This window comes from Ruditapes philippinarum, unplaced genomic scaffold, assembly GCF_026571515.1.
Source record: "Ruditapes philippinarum isolate M1 unplaced genomic scaffold, ASM2657151v2 ctg1088_1_1_1_1, whole genome shotgun sequence".
Classification (NCBI taxonomy): Eukaryota; Metazoa; Mollusca; class Bivalvia; order Venerida; family Veneridae; genus Ruditapes; species Ruditapes philippinarum.
The window spans coordinates 166,033-186,522 of record NW_026862563.1 but is presented as its reverse complement, the minus strand read 5'-3'; the positions used below and the strand labels follow the sequence as shown (position 1 = coordinate 186,522).

Below are 20,490 nucleotides of genomic sequence, written 5' to 3'. Positions count from 1 at the left end.
GGTATTTATTGGCAGAGAGTCATATTGACCTTGGCTTATCACCTCTGTCAATATGTCAGTTGCTGCTGAATATCAAATCATATTCATCAACTCGCTATTCAATAATTGTATTATGTTGTAACTTTATTTTACATGTCACATGTATTATAAAAGTAATTCAATATATGATATGTGTATATTTTTCAGATGGTCGCTGGGTGAAGGTTGTGTACACAAGTGTTGTGAAAGATGATTTGTTCACATTGAAAAATATCAAGGACATGTGCACTCTAGAAGAGAAGTTTATAACATCAAAACCACTTTATAAACGAAATTGTCTTAGACAAGCTGACCATTCTCAATGTTGTCGTACATTATCACTCGGAAACTACATAGCGCTGCTCACAGATAAACCTAGTTGCTCAAACATTACCGAGGAAGATGTTAAAACAGTGAAAAATTTGATACAGACATGTGTTGAATTTTACCACGACTTTTCTCTCAGTTCAAGCTGTGATACTAGACATTCGCCATATGGGGAGAAAATCGGCTGCAAAGATAAGAAAATTCCAGAATATTGTAAGGATTATAATGCCGTGTATAATGTGATGCATTTTATATCTGATCGCTCATTCCAAAGATCAGACCAAAAATTGACTTACGCTTTATCATTCTTGCCAGTATCATTCCAAAGGGTAGCAACGTCACAGAAACTTGATGATGCCATAAATCTGTATCTTGATATTGAATCAAACTTAGACAGTGTTGGCAACATAGAATTAGTTGCAGCAGATTTCGGCATTAAAGATCATTTATTTCATCATTATCTAGCCAAAGATAGTAAATGGATCACTATAAGTGGAGTTGTTATATTTTTTGTTATATGGATTTTCACGGGGTCTATTTTTATAACCATTATGACATTTCTTTCTATGTTCTGGTCTTTAGAACTTTCATATTTTTTATATGTGTTTGTTTTTGAAATCAAATTTTTTCCTTATATGAATCTTGTTACAGTTTTATTAGTGATTGCCATAGGAGCAGATGATGTTTTTGTATATTCAAAAATTTGGCACCTTGCTAAAAAGGAAAGAAATAATGGTACTTTAGAAAAGTTAGTTTCAGACACCTTAAAACATGCTTCTTTATCAATGTTTGTAACCAGTCTTACAACTGCAGGTGCTCTTTTTGCAAACATGGTTAGTCCAATAACATCTATCAAATGCTTCAGTATCTATGCAGGAACAACAGTACTGTGTAATCTTGTTGTCATGGTAACCTGGACGCCAGCAGCTATTGTTGCTGAAGAGAAGTGGTGTAATTTTTGTTTCATCAACAGTCCTCGAATTTACAGAAAGTTACATGAATATTATCGTTGCTTTTTTGAAAAATTACTGCCAAAATTTATTTTATATCTGCGCTATTTATGGATTGTTTTACTAAGTGCTATAGGTATTATCAGTGGCATTTTAGTGTTTCATAACCCAAAGTTACGCCTACCTACCTCATTTCATTTTCAAATGTTTCGAGATGATCACCTAATGGAGATGTATGACCAGCAATTACGGGAGAATTTCTGGTTTGAGAAAGCTGTTGGTGATCAGAAACCTCTGATGCCATTGACTATTGTGTGGGGAGTTGATAATATTGACAATGGTGATCAGCTTAACCCATATGACAAAGGAAGTGTACAATATGATCCGAGCTTCAATCCAAGTACCAAACAGTCACAGGCTTGGCTTCGCCATTTCTGCACCAATCTTCGTAAAACTGGATTCTATAAAAAAGTGACACCTTTTGAATGGTCTAATTGTTTTATTGAACATTTTATCATTTCCATGAAATCACCTTGTCCTAAAGGAGAATTTATTTGTTGTAGACAGCCTATATTTCCTTATAAAGAAAATATTTTTAATGCTTGTATTAAGAAATACATTCCAAAGTTAATGAACCAAGAGCTATATTTTGCAGATAAGCTTTCTCCTGGACTTAAGTTTAGAAATGGTAAGATCTCTGCATTGATTGTACAATTTTCCTCAAATTTAACATTTACATATGATTATGAAGTTGTAGATGCTTTCTTTAAAGGTGTCAATAAATGGGTGCATGAACAACTGAAGACGGCACCAAATGAAATGAAAAAGGGATGGTTTACCAGTGAATTTAAGTTTTTTGGCATCCAGAAAAGTTTGGTAGAGGGCTTGCCTGTTGCTTTTGGTATATCTATTCTTGTTGCAACAGCAGTGACATTTTTTACATCTCTCAATGTTCTTATAACTCTTTATGCCATGGTAACCATAGCTTTTACAATGTTAGTTATTGTTGCATCTATTGTTTTGATGAACTGGGAATTAAATATTTTAGAGTCTGTCATCATCACAGTGTCAGTAGGATTATCCATAGACTATACATTACATTATGGGGTAGCTTATAGACTAGCTCCAGACCTTGACAGACAGAATAGAGCTTACTGTTCTTTTGTTCGTGTTGGTGGTATCATCTTTGTTGCGGCTCTTTCTACTTTCCTAGCTGGATTGTTTATGCTTCCATCTGTGACATTAGTTTATCAGAAGTTTGGAATATTTCTTGTCTTGGTCATATCTATCAGCTGGGTTTATTCCACTTTATTCTTTCAATCTTTGCTCAATGTGATGGGTCCACAAGGCGGGTTTGGACAATTTCATTGGCCATCACTTGACTGTTGCTCAATGTCCTCCCAAAGTCACATTGATCGAACTGTGTACACGATGTCAGAGTCTACAATGTCGACATCAAGCTCTGGTTATCCCTATCATCCCAGCATAGATACAAATGCCACTGAGCATGATTACCTACCTGACAGGTCTGACTCTCATCAAGGTACTCCGTATTACCGTACCAGACCTGGCCGATATTACTCCAGACCTAAGAGTGAAAGTGTGAGCCCAGATAATCACTCTGAAAGGAAATTACTCAGTAGTGATGATAAAAGTAGTTCGGCAGATAGAAATAGTGGTAACGAGAATGTGTGTCGTATTGCTGTGGAAGTACATGACAATTTGCACACTGATTCTGATAAACAAAGTACTGAGGTGTAAAAATTATTTTAAAAAATATACAGTTTATGAAATCACCATTGCTGTGAAAATACCATATTTTAGCTTTAAAATGTTACTTTATATGTTTATAAAATGATGTAAGACGATTTTTTTCTAATAAATTTTGGTACTAGTATATTTACTGGTTAATCATAAGATATTTTTTACTAAAATTCATAGGGATTAAAGATTTTTTGTAAACTGGATGAAACAATTTCATTTCCTCTGTAAGAGTTCTAGAGTAGAGATAGCATTAAATATCTGAATAAATAAGTTTATAACATGTATGATAATAGTAAGTGTTGATAAATTGATACTAAGGACAAAAACTTATCTTTTTGATAAATTGAAGAGAAATTTTAAATTTTGTATATTGTTATTTCAGGATATTTTTGATTTGCGGTCATTACATTTGTTCCAATAAGACAATCACTGTATCTATTTATAAAATATGTAGCACTGTTTTATATATATGTGGAATATCAACAGTAACTACACGATTGGTTGTGCCCATTATGTCGTACGTTGACAAAGTCTAAATTTAAAATAAGGGGAAAATAGCATTAAATTCATTTGTAGTATTCAAGTTGAATTATATTTTATTTTTGTTTATATTTACAAATTATATAAGTATTTACAGATTTTTATATTAAAATGTTTATTATTTGAGATTAACAAAGGTTGAGGTTTTTTAGAAAATTATTTTCCTGGTTAATGTCCGTCCATCTGTCTCACATGTTAGAGACATGTTAGACAAAAAGGTAAAAAATGAAATTATATTACTCATTTTGAATCACAGTGGATGAAATATAATAATGTAGACAATTATGTTAAAATAATAATCTCAAGATTGAGCTTTTGTCAGTCTGTTTGCCAGTCTGTCAAGCTGTTTTTCCATCTGTCAGCCTGTTTGTTTATCACTGTGTTTGTCTGTCTGTCTGTATGTTTGTTAGTATGTCAGTGTGATTGTCGGTGATAACTTGTGTTCAGCAAAGTTTTTAGTTTTCATATTGATTAATATTAAATGTTTACATTGTATTTAGTTATAATATTTTATAAAATTTCATTTTTATTCTATTACCTCTTTTTATCCTGTTCGATTAATTCAAATAGTATTGCCATTTGGTCATGTCCATAATTCTATTTTTTAAAACAATGTACAACAAGAACTCATGTTTTAACCAAAAGTAGTTATAGATCAGCAAAGCTGAAACTTACATTTAGATATTTTTTATTTATCTTTATTATTTGAAGGAAATATTTATAGAGTATGTCGCCATGACAACTATTGTTAAATGCAATCCTATTATATAACTATAAAATACTTGCCAAAGTCCTTTTATTGTTATGACATTAAATTAAATGCAGCAGTTATTACATGGCAGTTTTTACTGTTTTACTGTTTTAACTCCGACATAATATTGTTGGTTGATCATGGTAAATATCTAAATATTTTAAATCACTAAGATCAAAATTTGACAGGACCAAAAAGAAAGTAGGACATGCCACTATATTTGGGTGAGTTTGTAATTATAACAATGTTTCAACTTTCATCTTAAAGACTTTCATTTTTAAGAAAAACTTTCATATATTGATAAAAGGCAAAATTTTATTTTTATTTTCAACTATTCATATGTAGAGGATAGATAACATAGTTTTGTATAGTATATAGAGTTACAATAATGTTTTTGTAGATTATCCAAAGTTATGAGATTACATGTGTTTATATTATATATATATAAGTCAATGATAATTGTTAATTTATGAATAATAAAATGTCATACAAACTTGTTTTATCTTATATATATTTTTACATTTTATCTTATGTATATGTTACATTTTTTTAAATATATATTTTACACATATGTTTGAACAGTGACATTATATCAATGATGCTTCAAGGTATGTTGATGATATATATATATATATAGATGTTGACAGATGTATACCTGCAGGTAAAATATAGGTGGTAACAGATTTTACAAGAAATTATAAACTGCCCGTCATGTTCTAACCTCCAGTCCGTCTGCTCTACTCAATATGGAGAACATCAGATTTGTAACAGAAGGGTCACAGGTTTGATTCTAGGGAGAGCCGAAATTTCTCTATCATTGATCATGCCATGGATATTTGGTCCAATGGTCATTTGTATCTCAGCACTGGATAAGTAGTCAGTACTAGTGCAGTGATTGGTGGTTACTGGTTAGTTATCCAGGAGACCAACTACCGGATTATAACCAAAATTATGTTAAAATTGGTGTAAAAACCAGTCAAGCAAATAAAATAGTGAAAACCAGAATCCCAAAACAACGCTCAACACAACCCTCTATTAAAATATTGATTATTTATTATTTTATGCATAAACCATCATTTGTATGCCACAATAAAGACCCATTGAACTCCCTGAAAGTAGAAATGGACTGTACCAAAGACAGTGGTAAAAAATTCACATAAGTTGTTTTATAAGACTCGATTCTTATTCTTTCAAAAACACTGGGTCACAATAATTTTATATGAATACTAAATCACCTGTACAAAGTACATTTAAACAGAAAGGTAAACATGTGTTTAACAAGCTGATGGTTATTTCAAGATGCTCATCTTTTAAAGACCATACTTTCACTGACATTCTAATATCAAATCATGTACTCGGATGACGAGAAGTCTCAATATTAGGATATCTATCTCCTAATATAATGTTTCACATCACAGTCAAAGTAAATAAATAAAATAAGTTTGTTATATATAATTTATTACCAGAATTGAATCAGTGACATACATGAAATATTGACAAAGACATTGCTACAGTTTGAGAAAATATTCCTTCATTAACTATTCAAAGATAAATGTTTTTATTTTCTCATATAATTTGATGATGTCATTATACTGTCAATTCGGATATTCTGTATTTTCCTCTCCTCTAAAGCAAATTGATCTCGTGCAACTTGTGCTAAAAGCAAAAAACGAAAAGTATGCTTGTGTAGAGGAAAAGCGTTTATATAATGGTTTGTAAGCAATGGTGATTATGTGCCTGAACTATTATAACACTTCATTAAATTTTGTCCCGGAACAGAGGGAAAAGACAGAATATGTAAATATGAGAAATTCAAATGAAGAGGAAAATATGCAAGTCTCCACATTATTTAGGATGAATAAATGTATTGTTGTTTTATAATTTATGATTAGCATAATGTTATAGAAGTGGCAGGAAATTCAACAACAAAAAATAAACAAATAACGTCAACAATGAAAAACACTGAAGTTACTGAACGTCTGTAATAGTGGGGACATTGCGTGTCCAAGGGAGAGAACCTGTACATTTTTTTGCATTTTCTAAATAAGAGTTATCTCTCATCTGGCTGCCAAAAATTTCCTTCCTGAAAACAGAAGAAAAAAATGTTTTCAAAGTTGCAATAAGCTGAATAAAAATGAGCCGTGTCACGACAAAACCAACATAATGGCTTTGCGACCAGCATGGATCCAGACCAGCCTGCGCATCCGCGCAGTCTGATCAGGATCCATGCTGTTCGCTATCAGTTTCTTTACTTGTTATAGAGTTTGAAAGCGAACAGCATGGATCCTGATCAGACTGCGCGGATGCGCAGGCTGGTCTGGATCCATGCTGGTCGCAAAGCCATTATGTTGGTTTTGTCGTGACACGGCTCAAATGATGTGACGGATAATGTTCTGTGTATTAAATTAAATCTTATGACTATTTTGAGGAAAAAACAACAACATGAAAATATTGCAACATGTTAAACACTTTACCTACCCACATGATGGACTTATTCTATTGTGAATTAAGAACTGCATGTAACTATTGACAACTGTAGGGATTTCAATATTAAGATTCATAAATTTACCAGACTATCATCTCAGTTCTGATTTCATGCTGCACAAGTGTGCACTCTGCTTTAGTACTTTAGTGAGATCAATACTCAAGAGCAGGAAGTTTAAAAAACGAACAATTTATATAAGGTTACCTGTCATAGTCTCTGGCATTATAAAATCTTCCATGGCAGTGGTTCGGAAGTTGTTTCCTGTAAAATAATTATTCTAGGTGATAAGTATAAAAACAAACATACTCGGAACAAATGAGTAAATTTTGTGACTATTGCCGAAATCATAGTACATGTACGTTATCTATAAAAAATCTACTAACATTTCAAAGAGCAAATCCCTATATTTTTTCCATTGCAATCCAATCTATTAAAATTAGAAGGGTATTATGAGTTTCAAGGAGAAGCAGGCAACTTTATGATTTATTTTTGTATAAAATGATGGTGTCACTTGTGTTTTATAAAATATGCGATTGGAATATTTAGATAGTTTTACATGTATCAATGCATATATTTCAATTCGTACTTATTGTATATGTAGATATACTTGTTAGTAAGCGTTTGTTCATTGTGTTATTGACATTTGAAACTATGCGTTTATATCACAAGTCCTAAAAAGTGCCAGATAATATCAGTAAAGTGTCAGCGACTTACTTCCGGAAGTATCTTCGTGGAACAAATGTGATTGTGAAATCTCCTTTCTTGTTACTCTATCATACTTGTCTATCACCCGTAGTTGAGCATCAGTTAATCTGCAAAATATAATAGATAGTAAAAAATATATTGAAGTCTTAAAATTGTCCATCAGTGGCTTTTGTCTGTGACTTTTGTCATCAATCTGTATTTTTGTCGATCTATAACCGTTCCTCGGTCTTTGACATTGTAGCATTTAAAAAAAACTCAGTGAATGAATTACGTCAAACATCATATATACTGTTACTGATGGTAATTGAGAAACTTATTTGGTGTACACGGTTACACGTGCAGCATGCAATAAGTGTGTATGGATGAGAGTACCCAAACCTCATAACTAAATTGCTAAACATTCATTTGATTTGATGCACGCTGTTACACAAGCAACACGCAATAAATTTTTGATGAATGAAACTACCCAAATAGCAAAAATTCATTTTATTGTTTATTTTAACCTGAAACTGTTTTCGACAAAGTATCAAACAATCACTGACAACAGTGTTGTTACATTACTGCAATGAGGACTTATTCATCGCAGCTAGACAATATAGTGCCCAAATAGACTGTAGTACCATTATATTTTGTGAGCAATAAGTGATAGCATGTGTTGCTGTACATGGTACCTACCATATCGCTACATACTAGTATATAACCAATTATTTATAGAAATTATAACTTACGATCTAGACACCATTGGCCCGTAGTCTTTCATCATAACAGAAGTAGTGTTAGACTGTTCAGGGTATGGTTCTATATAGTTCATTCTAGCTGGCAAGCTCTCACGAGTGTTTGTTATGAACGGGTCGGCAGCTTTCAAATCTAGGATATTTTCACTGTGTGTCAAATGTTGGGCTTTTCTTGGAGGAGCAACTTCAACCTTTCCTGTAAAATTAATCATAAAGTGATCCTTCAATATTTCGTATTAACACAATGGATTTAAATCATCTAAGCTATTTCAATTGTGGTATATAGTTTATAACATGACTCTTAGTTACAAAAAATGTTGTAAAGTAACTATTATAATTGGACAGATAAGAAACAACTGAACTCGCCTGCTGCCGGAATCTCCATGTCATTTTTCTTATCTCCTTGAAATTTCATTTGTGTTTCTGATGAAAAATCGAAAGGTTCATATCCCACAGTAAAATGCGTGGTGCGACCATCAGTCCAGCGTACTTTGCTCTCTTTTCGGTTCTTCTTGCGCCTTCTTCCCGCGCTTTTCCCGCGCAACTTTATACCGGCAAAATTATGCTGAAAAACGATAAGCATTTCATTTTAGCTAGCATATAATTAAAATAACAACCAGCAAAAAGAGTGCATGCTTTGTATTTAGAAAAAGAATATAATGATTACGTTGATAATACGCTCAAGTTGCTGGCATACGCATGTAAGTGGTTCAATTTTCAAACGATTTGATTTTTTCAATGATGAAAGCTCTGTTATACTAACTTACAGAATACATTATTGTGACATAATATATGTATGACCCCTAATATCCTTCTCTATCAATAAAGCAAGATAGAGCAAAAATACGAATTAATAAACTAGATCTACAAACACTTAGTTACTATCATCAGATATTTTTCTCGAGATAATTAATGAATTCATTGTTGTAAATATTGTTGTTTTGTTTCCTTACTGCAGCCTCGGAAGTATCTTTAGGTGGAGCAGGATAGGGGAGAGCGTCGTCTGTCTGAAGATAATCCACATACACGTCATGTCTCTCAGCCATCTTAGGTGGACAATATTCTTTTGGTGGACCTTTGTAATCTGAGTGATTTACTGAAATAAAACAATAACATCTCCTAAATCCGATTTTATTTTCGCTTCTATAGTCAAATATTGTCTGTGTGTCTATGTTTTTGTTACTTCTTAAATTAAAAGATAAATATGTATTCGTTTGGAAAATGAGCTTAGTATTTAACCAATCATTGAAAAATAATGATAAAAGAAACATTTTACTTACATGACTTTTGTCTATCTGTTCTATGTCTTCCTAAATCAAAACTAAAGACAACATTGTCTGTATCTCGTCTGTCAAGATTCATCTCCAGTGCTGTTTTACCCTTGGAATTCTGACAACCAACAAACATATGATAAAATACCAAACGTAAACCATTAAATCTTCTTCCACACAACAGAAAATAAAATACCTACCGGCTTAAATTTTGTCAATCAGACATGTGTATTGTCTTTTTTTGTTTATAACATTCTCACTTAATATATGTTAAGGAAATATATATTTTATGTAATTTTCTCTCATGCCAAAGCAAGTAAACGTTTTCTATGTTTAACGAAAATGCGCTTGTAATGTTTAATATGTTCTTGGTTTTCGGCTATTCGTTTATTTATTGTTAAACAGTTGGAGAATATACACACGTTTACTTATATTTGTTTAAAATCTTACTGATACTGATTACAGTGAAAGTAACTTGATAAAACACAATATAATATGATATAACACTGCAAAACAACCTTTAAACGTATTATAATTATGTTATGGAAACAAAGAATTATAAGAACTGACTTCCATAACTGTAATTCCGAAACATAGTCAATAAAGAAAATAGAATCATATAACAGTAACTTTGTGTATAATACGTAATCAGTCTTATGCACATTAACATATATAAATAAATTAATCTTTTTGGCCAAAATCTAGTACTTTTTAAAAACGTATTTATAAGAGAATATTGTTAAAAGAACAAAAAAATTAATTTACAAATTGACAAACTTTTCAGCTTTCAAACCAATTGTAAATGTTACCAAATACCATTGTTGCAAAATAGCATAAATACCTTGCTTGCATTAGTAACTAATAGAAATTTGTGATAAATATGCAAAATTCAGTTTCCTAATCGCACATATCTTTAAAAATAATTTAAATAATAATTGAAATCTTATTTTTCTTACTTTTCTTAAAATCTTAGTTCATTTTTTCTAAAGTTTAATTTTCTTGAAATATTTTGGCTCATCTGGAGGCATGTAGCTAAGAAATAAAAAAAATGTTTATTTTCATGCATACTTATCTTGCCTGACAATAAATAATTGAATTTAAATTAGTAAAATTGTGAAAATTACATGTAATTGTATAAAGTCTCTTTTATTTAAAACGTCAAGTACCTTGCCAGCTGAGGGTGTTGGTTTAACAATGGGCGGGGCACGGTCGACCATTGCTGATAATAAGAAATCCTTAGCATAAACAGAATGACCGGATTCTGCATCATGGCCAAACTGAAACAACACAGAAAAGTTAGGATTGCATAAAAATATATACAATAATTGATTACATTGCTTTATTTCTTTCGATAATGAATGTTCAACAAAATCGTTGTCTGGTACATGCATTTAATTTTGAAAAGATAGCACTTCATTCTAAGAATGAGTTTTGGCGTATACATTTAAATATGTAAAATAATAGACAATATAATAATCTAAACTTACGTGGAAATGTGCATTTGTTTGATATGTTCGGCCGTCAGATGCCTCTGAAAAATAAAACAATTTATCTCTTTAGAATACATGTACATCGTATGTAAATATTCTTTTAACTTTATTTCATTTACACGTTAAGATACATAACGTATTTAATATTATGCAGTAAAAGAAGCTTATGTGAAGTCTTCATTAATGATATATTAATTATATCTATTTGGTTATAATATCATTTTATTTCACCAGATCTCATTTTAGTGCAATTAGTATTACAATGCTCCTGTGGCACAGAAAACAAAAGTACACTAACTCCAATGGTGCCCACTTCTAGAGAAATACAGAAGAGACGTGTGAAGTAAAAGCACTTTCCTGGAATAGAGACTTTGAGGAAATAAAGGACAGGACCTTTCACCAATGACTGTGTAGGAAGGCGAACAACAACAAGAAGATGATAATATTGATGAGAAAGAACATATCGTTTATAGATTATACCTTTAAACACTGTGGGTACAGTAATTTCTCTAGCAAACTTCTGTAATTGGTTCGTATTGGCGTATGGACCGAATTGATTTTCTTCATCCTCCTCTTCCTCTTCACCAGCTACTGGCTTCTTCTTCTGATGAGGTCTTAAATGTGTAAACATCGTGTATGGTGTTTAGGTTTTTTATAAATTATAACCATCACTCTCTAAACATTCATAATGATTTTATTAACAACAATTCGTTGTAATATAAATATATGTACATTCAAATGGATGTGTTTTGACTCCTTTGTATAGCATTTGTAATGAATGTGCACATAGAAGAACTCATGGGTCCTTGTAAATCATAACTTTTACATAAAATATTAATCATCAGTCAAACTTAGTGACATTGATGCTTATAGTTACGATTGATTAAATTATCATACATGTACATTAAAAAAATACACATTTATATTCAATAGACTCCAATAAATTCTATTTGAATACAATTCATGATAAATAAGTATTGTTTTACAGGAACTTACAATAAAATTTGTAGTGAGGCTTCACCCGGTGGTACAGTACGAGGTCCATAGTCATTGTTACAGACTGTTGTAAAATCACCAACTGTAAATATACATTATTATTGTTTTTGCTTGTGTCAAACATTGTATAGTTTACTAAGTTGTAACAGTAGATTTTGTGCTTCGCAAAAATCACCTAATATTTTCCTGTAAATCCGGACTCTTTCTTTCATTTCATTAGCAATAGAATGAGTATTAAGGAATGTAAAGATGTCGCCAGACAATAAACAGACTGGGTTACTTTGCCATCTGTCCATATCAAAATGAGCGATAGTGATAAACACATAGTGAAAAGTGTATCTGTCGAATAAGATATACAAGAGGAGAAATAAGTTAGCTTCAACAGTAACATACATGTAATCAAATACATATACTACTCTTAATATTTATTTCAACGATCATTAATTTAATAAAATTCAAGCTAAAATTTCAAGTTTTATTAAATGAAGATCACATTATTTAGATGTATCTTACCTATGCCATTGTAATCCCCTCCTCTGAAAACATGTGACACTTTGTCCATCTCTTTCATACTTTTGTTGATGTCACTAGCAGCGTTTCTCTCCGCGTTTTCTGGTTGAAATGCGCGTGATCCTCTTCCGAACGCTCTCTGTTGCTCACTTATCAAACTATCACAAGATGTAAGTAAATTATAAAGTTAGCTCAATCTTATTTCAATAACATTAACTGAAGCCTTATCAGTCAACAAATAAATATGAAGTTATTCCCCTTACATCAAAAATGAGATAAACGTTTTGCATATTGGAATATCATTTTACTAACTATTACTTGTCGTATCTCATCTTTTAATCTAATTTTTATCATTTATAAGATGTTAAATTTTGTATTTAATCTATTTCCAATGTTCCGTTTTTTGGAAGGAAACTGTTGGAGTCATAAGCGCAACAATATACTGTTGTGCCATATAAGTAAATCAGAACAAAATCTATATATATAAGGCAATCACTTTTCAAGAACCAGCATTTTGACGTTTTACGAAAACATCAAAAACATCAATTTTTAGCGTTTCATAAAATACTGCTGTATCTATTATATTAAAAAAAATGTTTCCAACAATGTATAACTCTGATAATAACAGTAGCACAGCGTGACACTGTCACCTTGAGTGGAAGTTGATATTATTTTTCATTTAGATATTATCTTTTTCATTTCATTATAATTTTAAGTAATTATTTTCTTTTTTAATTGTGTTTTACGTAATAAGCCTACTCACCCGTCATTGTCACTACCTAGGGAGAAATTAGTATTTCTCTGTCTCCAGAACTTTGTTGGATCGAGGGGTAACTGCAGTTTAGAGGTATCAACACGGGGGTAGTTGGGAGCTGATCGATGACGAAGCTGAAACGTAACATGTTCATCAGGTTAGATAGGAGAAAAACCACGCTTAAAAATCTCGTAATATCATATTTGAATTATAATTGAACTTTAACTTTAACATTTCATTAAATTACCTTTCTTTTGTAACATAGCATACTTTATGTTGTGTTAAAAGTGTCAGCATTATATAACATCCAACAAAGAACAATGTTGGTTTATTTGTGACGTAAATTTTTACGTTGCCGACTTACGTTTTTGATAAACGATGTTGTGTACTCTGAGGGTCCGACACGTCGATCTGAGAGGTAGCGTGGTGCCATGTCCTGAAAAACAATAAACAGTATTCATTTAGATTGTCAGGATTAATATTGTTTCATAAATTTATTTATTCTTTGCAGGATCACATAATATTATAAAAGAGAATTTTATGATTTTCGTGTGGGTTTATTTTTGATGTCATTTCAAGGGCGGAAACCAAAACCCATGTCGTGTGAACTGACCATTATATAAAGTATCTATATGTGTGAAGCTTTTGTCATTTTCGACTCCCACAAATACTTGCCAAGAGACACTTGTCTAACGTTTGTCTCGATATAGTCACAAAGTAACACTTCTCTACTCACAAGATCTAAACCAAGGTGATATTTTATATGGCACACGGCATCAGCTGTAGACTGTGCAATAATACTTCTAGCTATCACTCCTGAACCGTATAGTCGTGAAAATGTTTAGGTTTCGGGTTGACAAAATTGTTCGTTACATAAAATCATATTTGTACGGTAACATGTTTAGGTGTCGACAGGTGACATTTTAATTGGCCCAAACACCTCACCGTACATTTGATTTGTTTCATGATTATCTTCTGGACTAGTACATATATAAAATGTTTTTAACAGATAATAAGTTAAATAATATTTTACCGGCCAGTTGATTTCTCTTCTCTCTCCCTGTATTTCCGGCTGAAATTAAATATATAGGTTTAATTTTGGTTATAATTACTACGTATTTTATTTAAGTATAACAATACAAAGCCTTTTCCTTAAGAGTCAGTAATTTCGCTTATAAATGTAGTAGTTTATTTTCGCATTTTACATACGTATCATATTTTACTTCACTTTTCTGCTTTTGTCTTATATTTTTCAAACAAATCTGACCATAATATTTTCTCAAGAGTGTATATTGTTACAAATAAAAAGTTTTTAGCAGAGGTTGCTTCCCCTGATAAGCACAGAAAATAGCAACAGTGTGCACGACGTTTATTTTTGTCAGCTGAATGTGAGCCTTAATTTTCTCCCGAAAACACGCTTAAATATTTTATGTAAGCGGAGAAATTTGTTGTCTTTCACGAGTATAACCTTTATTAGGAAATGTTTTCATTCACATGTATACCTAAATTTTACAAAGAAAACGCTAGTGTGAAAAATAACTGAATCAAAGAAAACAGACCTTTAGAATTTTATTTTTCCTGAAATCAGTCATGGTTGTGCTACGTCTAAATATGTCCTTGTCGAGGAATTTGCCGCTCATATTGCCCATGTCGAAATGATGTACTAGCTGGAAAAATATAAAATGAATAATAAATGTTCATGTACAATTCTGTTCATTTTTGAATGTCGCTAATGCATCTATAGGTAGTGGTCACTTAAATCCAGTAATCGTAATCGAATGAATTTTTCATTAAAATCATGAAGGATCACAGTTACTGTCTGAACTCTTTCATCTGATATTGAAGGCAATAAATGACTTTTAAGGAATACAAAATGTTAATAAAATGACATAAACACATATGTGGGTGTTTCTAATTTCATGTTTCAATGTTCAGTTCTGCTTGAGCTAGGGGGCGCGGTTGTGGACTGTTGTTTGCATTAACCACTGCCGTCCATGAACAGATGAAAGTATCAAAATAAGTAAACATATTAACGCGGTTATTCAAATAATTCCGGTAAAAGCTCTGCCAGATGTACGAAAATGTCATATAAAATGCTACCATGTTATCTTATGTCGAGATAATGTTCAATGAAAAAGTGGTAAATTTAAAGACTTCTCCTAGATAGTAACCGTACTGTAACGAGATTTTACCGTAATTAGATGTTATTGCATCTAAAATATTGATAAGTTATAAAGATGTCCGACATGTTATATGACACAGTATCAACATCCGTTAGCAGAATTAATGGATTTGGAAAAAAACAAATCATAAATTTACAACAGTAGCGTATAAAGATTATATAAACGCTACGTTAATCCTGTGAAAAATGACGTTACAGCATTATTATTTAATCACAAACGCGTGTTGCCCATAAAATACGTGACGTGACGTCATTTGCGCCATACAAAAATAGCGTAAAGGCGCGCTAAATGAAAAACGGATTTACTGTAAAATTTCTTAATTATGATGTATGATTTCTTGCAGGACAGGAATATCTACTGTTTACACCGGTGCTAGAAAAACCTACCATACAACTCCCATGTAAGACAAGTCGCGTGCTTTAAATGACGTCATTGCCTCCGCATTTTATGAATGAATTGCGTTTAAGGATGACGTCATTTTACCATTATGAATGAAGTGGTAAGTTCATACGCTGCTTTAAGAAAAAAAGTGCATAATGAGAATACCAGTTTTCGTCATTTCTGTTCTGAAAATAATGCAAGAAAAAGAATCAAACACCAGCTGTCGCTACAGACGGGAATATCTAGCTCTCGGTAACTGTTTAGCAAAAAAAAAAAAAAACTCGGCAGAACCTCGTTACCGCCATAAACAGTTGCCCTCGAGCTAGATATTCCGGTCTGTACCGGCAGCCAGTGTAAGATTCTTATAATATTACATACCCGTGCTGTTTTTGCAACTTCGTAAAAACGGTATTACAAGGCATTTATTTTTACGAGACGCCAATAACGTTGTATAAACATAGACTAAAGACGCGCTTACTGTTAGCACGTCAATGAAAAAGTGGTTCATTTTTACAGTAAACAGTTCTTATTGCATGTGATAAATAGAAAATTATATTCAAAATTTATCGAACTCGTTCAATAAATAATATTATGCTTGTCAGAGGTTCGCATAATATAATTTTATTCAATTCGTCAAATAAATTCAGTATTGGATCAACACTCATTCAATATCATCTATCGACGTTATTAATAGTTTGATGATGTAACAATAACATGATTTTACAACAGTTGATGTTAAATTAATTACAATATCAATAAATTAATACAATCAGTATATTGATCCCAGTCATAATTTATAACAATCGTGCAGGGTATTTAAATTTTAAAAATCTTTATATATGTAAATCAATAATTCGGTTAACTTAATAAATAGAATAGGTCTAGTACACGGTATCAAAGTGTTTGATTTATTGGGCAAGATTTCATACTTTACAAGCATTAACTGACGGGGTTTAATCGTATAAACATTTGTCAGTAATCAGCTCTTCTTAATCCATCATAGCTTCAAATTCAATATCCTTTAATCTGTCTAACCGTTTGTAAAAAATAAACCAATGTTTAAAATGCAAAAGGTGGCTCCAGACTGTCATAGAAAGAAAAAGAGGAAAACTGTAACTCTGCATTGAAAAATTGCATTTTTTTAATTATGTTTTACTAGGTCCGGACAAAATGTTGCTGATAATCCCTGATTATGTCATGAAATGTCTGAAAGTGCCTACATGGCTATAAAACCTCTGTCTGTATGTTCTGTCTCGAATTTCAGGATTATCAAAAGTCAATATTCATTAAATGCTGGTTTTTGACCAATCAAATACCTGAGCTCTAAGTTGAGCACAGAAAATGTTCTTTATAAAATTGAAACCGTGGTCTTGTATGTTCAGTTTAGAGTATAGGTAATTTCTTAGATTAATAAATGTGAAGGTCATGTTATCTTTTGTTGAAATTTCAGTTAACTTTCTAAAATACAATGTATTGTCAAATTGAACAGGAAGATTAAGACAAGTTATATAATGCAAAGTTGGAATAAATAAATCTATATCGTTTAAAACTTTGCTAAGCTTGTTTACATGGGAATGTCTCGCTAAATTTGTTGACATATGACAGACAAGTTTTGCCTTTGTCTCATTTTAAACGTATGATTTTATCTGCTTATACCTGACTTGAAGTTCCAAGCTTGCTGTTTGGATCCAAGACTGCACCCTGAAAGTATAAATTACTATACATACATCACTGTGTAATTTAATTAATTTCATCTTGAACTGCCGAGATGTTAAAACAAAGTTCTATCATTCTTATAATATATTCAACCTTAAAACATGAACTATTACTAGTCTTCAAGAATTGAGAATACGAATTCATATACAACTGTACTAGTATCAGCACCATGTATTATATGCCTTAACACAAACAAAAGATGAATGTGACTTAGGTATGCCTCAAATGGTAACCGACTTGTCAGGTTACCATACACCCAACCAAATAAGAAGACTGTAGACTAGCTTTTGCGCCGAATATCATCGTGAAATTCACCTTTAAAATCAGAACTATGAATTAAAAAGGATAAAACAAACTCCTTCACAAATCTAACGACTCAAGTTCAAATCATTTTATAGTTATTAATAGAACAAGACATCGCGGTTGTCCCTGTGACCTTGACCTACGGACTTACTGACCTCAAAGTAAATATTAGTTAATCTGTATCAATTTGCTATATACAAGAACTGGGCACACTTATATATTTTACAGTATAAACTGGCCATTCTTCTTTCTATTTGAACAATAACACCGGCTGGTTATATATTGGCTAGCCAATGATGTAGTTTGCAGGCTGAGGGACCAACTGTTTAAATACTATCTTATATTTACTAAATTTTCTTCATCATACACCTTTAATGCAAATCTCTTTACATCATGAAAAATATAGTTTATATTTCTATGTTTATCTACATACACATTATATTATGTATTATAAAATTTTGACAGGTCACGATGACCCTTTTAAAGGTTTCGAAATGATCCCGACCGCCTGGCAGCGGTTGATATGCAATCCATGTGTTCGGCTTACCAACTCTTTACAAATAAAATAAGACTGATAGCGAAAAAGTGATCCTAATCGACTGCGCCGGTTTTGCAAGGCTGATATCTGAGATTCCAATGAGCGACGTTCAAACGCCAGTTTATTATGTATTAGTACATCATTTATGTCTGATTGTTAAAAACTTGTCATAAACATTAATTATTATACAGAAGCGAAATGACATTCCTTTAGAATATATAAATGATTTAAGCAAATATTAATAAAAGGGTAATAATAGACTTTCGCCTGTCAGATAGGCTTTCAATCATTTGATACGTTAACAGAAATGTAATTTGACACTTTCCAGTTCGGAAATCTCATATTGTATTTGTTATACCATGATTATATATCGTATATCACTCCATTATCTCGACTCTTTTCACTTTCTGTAATTATACTGATATCAATTGAACTTGTTTCAATATTTACATTGTTTCCGCATATATCTACAAGATCAAATGTTAATTCACTTACACTTTATAACTAGTTCATTGAGTTTCTTGTAAAGAATTTTTGTTCATTCATTCTGTTTATTAATATAATTTTTCCCAGCAGAAAAGGCAAAAGAATGCTTAAGATGTTACAAAATATGGGTATTTATTTTCTGTGATTAGTGATTAAGATTCAGTTGTGGTAACTAAGTGATACAATTATCTTTCCAGTAGAATTCCCTATAATAAAAACGCACATGAAATAACTTAGCCAAAAGTTCCCATGAGAAAAAATATATCAAAGGTTCAACTAAATTATGTTAAAATTATATAATTCACCAAAAACATTTGTAAAAGATGCTAATTGTATATTTTTATGGTGTATGACTAACTTACTTCTTGTATTCGTTGCAACGGAATCAGAATACACGAAAAGAACTTTAGTACAGGATTGCTTAAAGTTCATGTATACATTAGCTTTAAGGCTGATTATTTAATATTTGACCCCGTATTTTTTCGTTAAATTCGTTGTTTTTTTTATTTATTTTTATGTTCCATTTAATAGAATGTGCAAAACATCAGAAATATAAATTCTAACTAAATATAAAACAGGACAAGATTATTGATTAAACATGCAGCAAATATAAAACACTAACCGAGAAATCAGTGCTGTGACTGGTTTTCCAGATGTCCCCACGTTTGAGTTTGTTACTAGTGAAATTATACTCTCCATCCTGCAGAACGTGAGATTTAGTCAAGTTATCCTTAATATTTTGAAAGCGCAGGTTCCGACCAGGACCGTACAAGCTCAGTCGATTGTCATCTAAGCTTATGGACGACATCGTTTGCAAACTTCAATTTCCTTATTAGAAAATCGAATATGCGTCGGCTATCTAATCGGAAATCCGTCAAACAGGATTGTCCGCCGGCGTCTCGAATTTCCGACTGCCCCTCGGTCACACCGGAACGCTTTCAAAATAAAAAATCCAAAATTGTCCTCACAAAGTTAAAATTTTCTTGTTTATTTACATTATTCCTTAAATTTAGAAAAGAAACGAAAGTGTCCAGCTAAAAGTCTGACGTTATCCAAATTCGACGTCCTTAGCAACAACAATGGGCTAATCGGAGTAATTCGTTAATCTTAACGCCAACAAATAGTAAAGAATAATATCCGTGTATTGAATTAGCGCTGATAGCGAAATCTTTTTGTGATCAGTTAAAAAGCCTTATCAAAATCATGCATTAAAAGAAAATTTATTTCTTCAATCCTTTTCATTCATTCTTAAAGTCTGACTTGATTTTAATTGATCACGGTGTAAGACAGGAGACAAAAGGTATGTGATAAAGTTACGTTTAGGACATTCTATATTTATTACGACATGTTATCCGTGTGTGATATACACTGTACAAAATACCCAGTCAAGCTTATAATACCCGATCAGTTATAAATAATCAAATAAATATCTGTGTTTAATAATTTATTTCAATATTGTGATAATAATTTATGTATTGTACAAGGCAAAAAGCATTACGGCTTAATGAACAAACATTACGCTGTCATTTTATTTGATTCAAATTAAAGTGTGAAATATCTTTACATTGGATGGAACAAAATTAAAAAA

The 20,490-nt window shown here is 31.7% G+C and overlaps 2 protein-coding genes across 4 annotated transcripts in view; one reads left to right on the top strand and one right to left on the bottom strand.

Annotated features, from left to right (window-relative positions):
* The window catches only part of LOC132719435 (protein dispatched homolog 1-like), a 50,042-nt gene extending 45,187 nt beyond the window's left edge, over nt 1-4,855 (top strand). For all 3 annotated transcript variants that reach the window (XM_060703201.1, XM_060703202.1, XM_060703200.1), the window contains one exon: nt 187-4,855. In XM_060703201.1, coding sequence (XP_060559184.1) covers nt 187-3,056 — 2,870 coding nt within the window. In that variant the 3' untranslated portion in view covers nt 3,057-4,855. The remainder of the gene's footprint in view (nt 1-186) is intronic.
* Nucleotides 4,856-5,791: 936 nt separating this feature from the next.
* On the bottom strand, nt 5,792-20,220 carry LOC132719431 (uncharacterized). The gene is made up of 18 exons (XM_060703195.1): nt 19,525-20,220; nt 17,516-17,560; nt 14,855-14,962; nt 14,329-14,367; nt 13,660-13,731; nt 13,305-13,429; nt 12,545-12,699; nt 12,032-12,113; nt 11,516-11,649; nt 11,033-11,076; nt 10,712-10,822; nt 9,555-9,741; nt 9,228-9,370; nt 8,641-8,839; nt 8,269-8,470; nt 7,550-7,647; nt 7,040-7,096; nt 5,792-6,433 (listed from the first exon to the last, which is right to left on the bottom strand). The coding sequence occupies exons 1-18, from the start codon at nt 19,708-19,710 to the stop codon at nt 6,408-6,410; spliced, it is 2,013 nt and encodes a 670-aa protein (XP_060559178.1). The 5' UTR covers nt 19,711-20,220; the 3' UTR covers nt 5,792-6,407.
* Nucleotides 20,221-20,490: the final 270 nt, after the last annotated feature.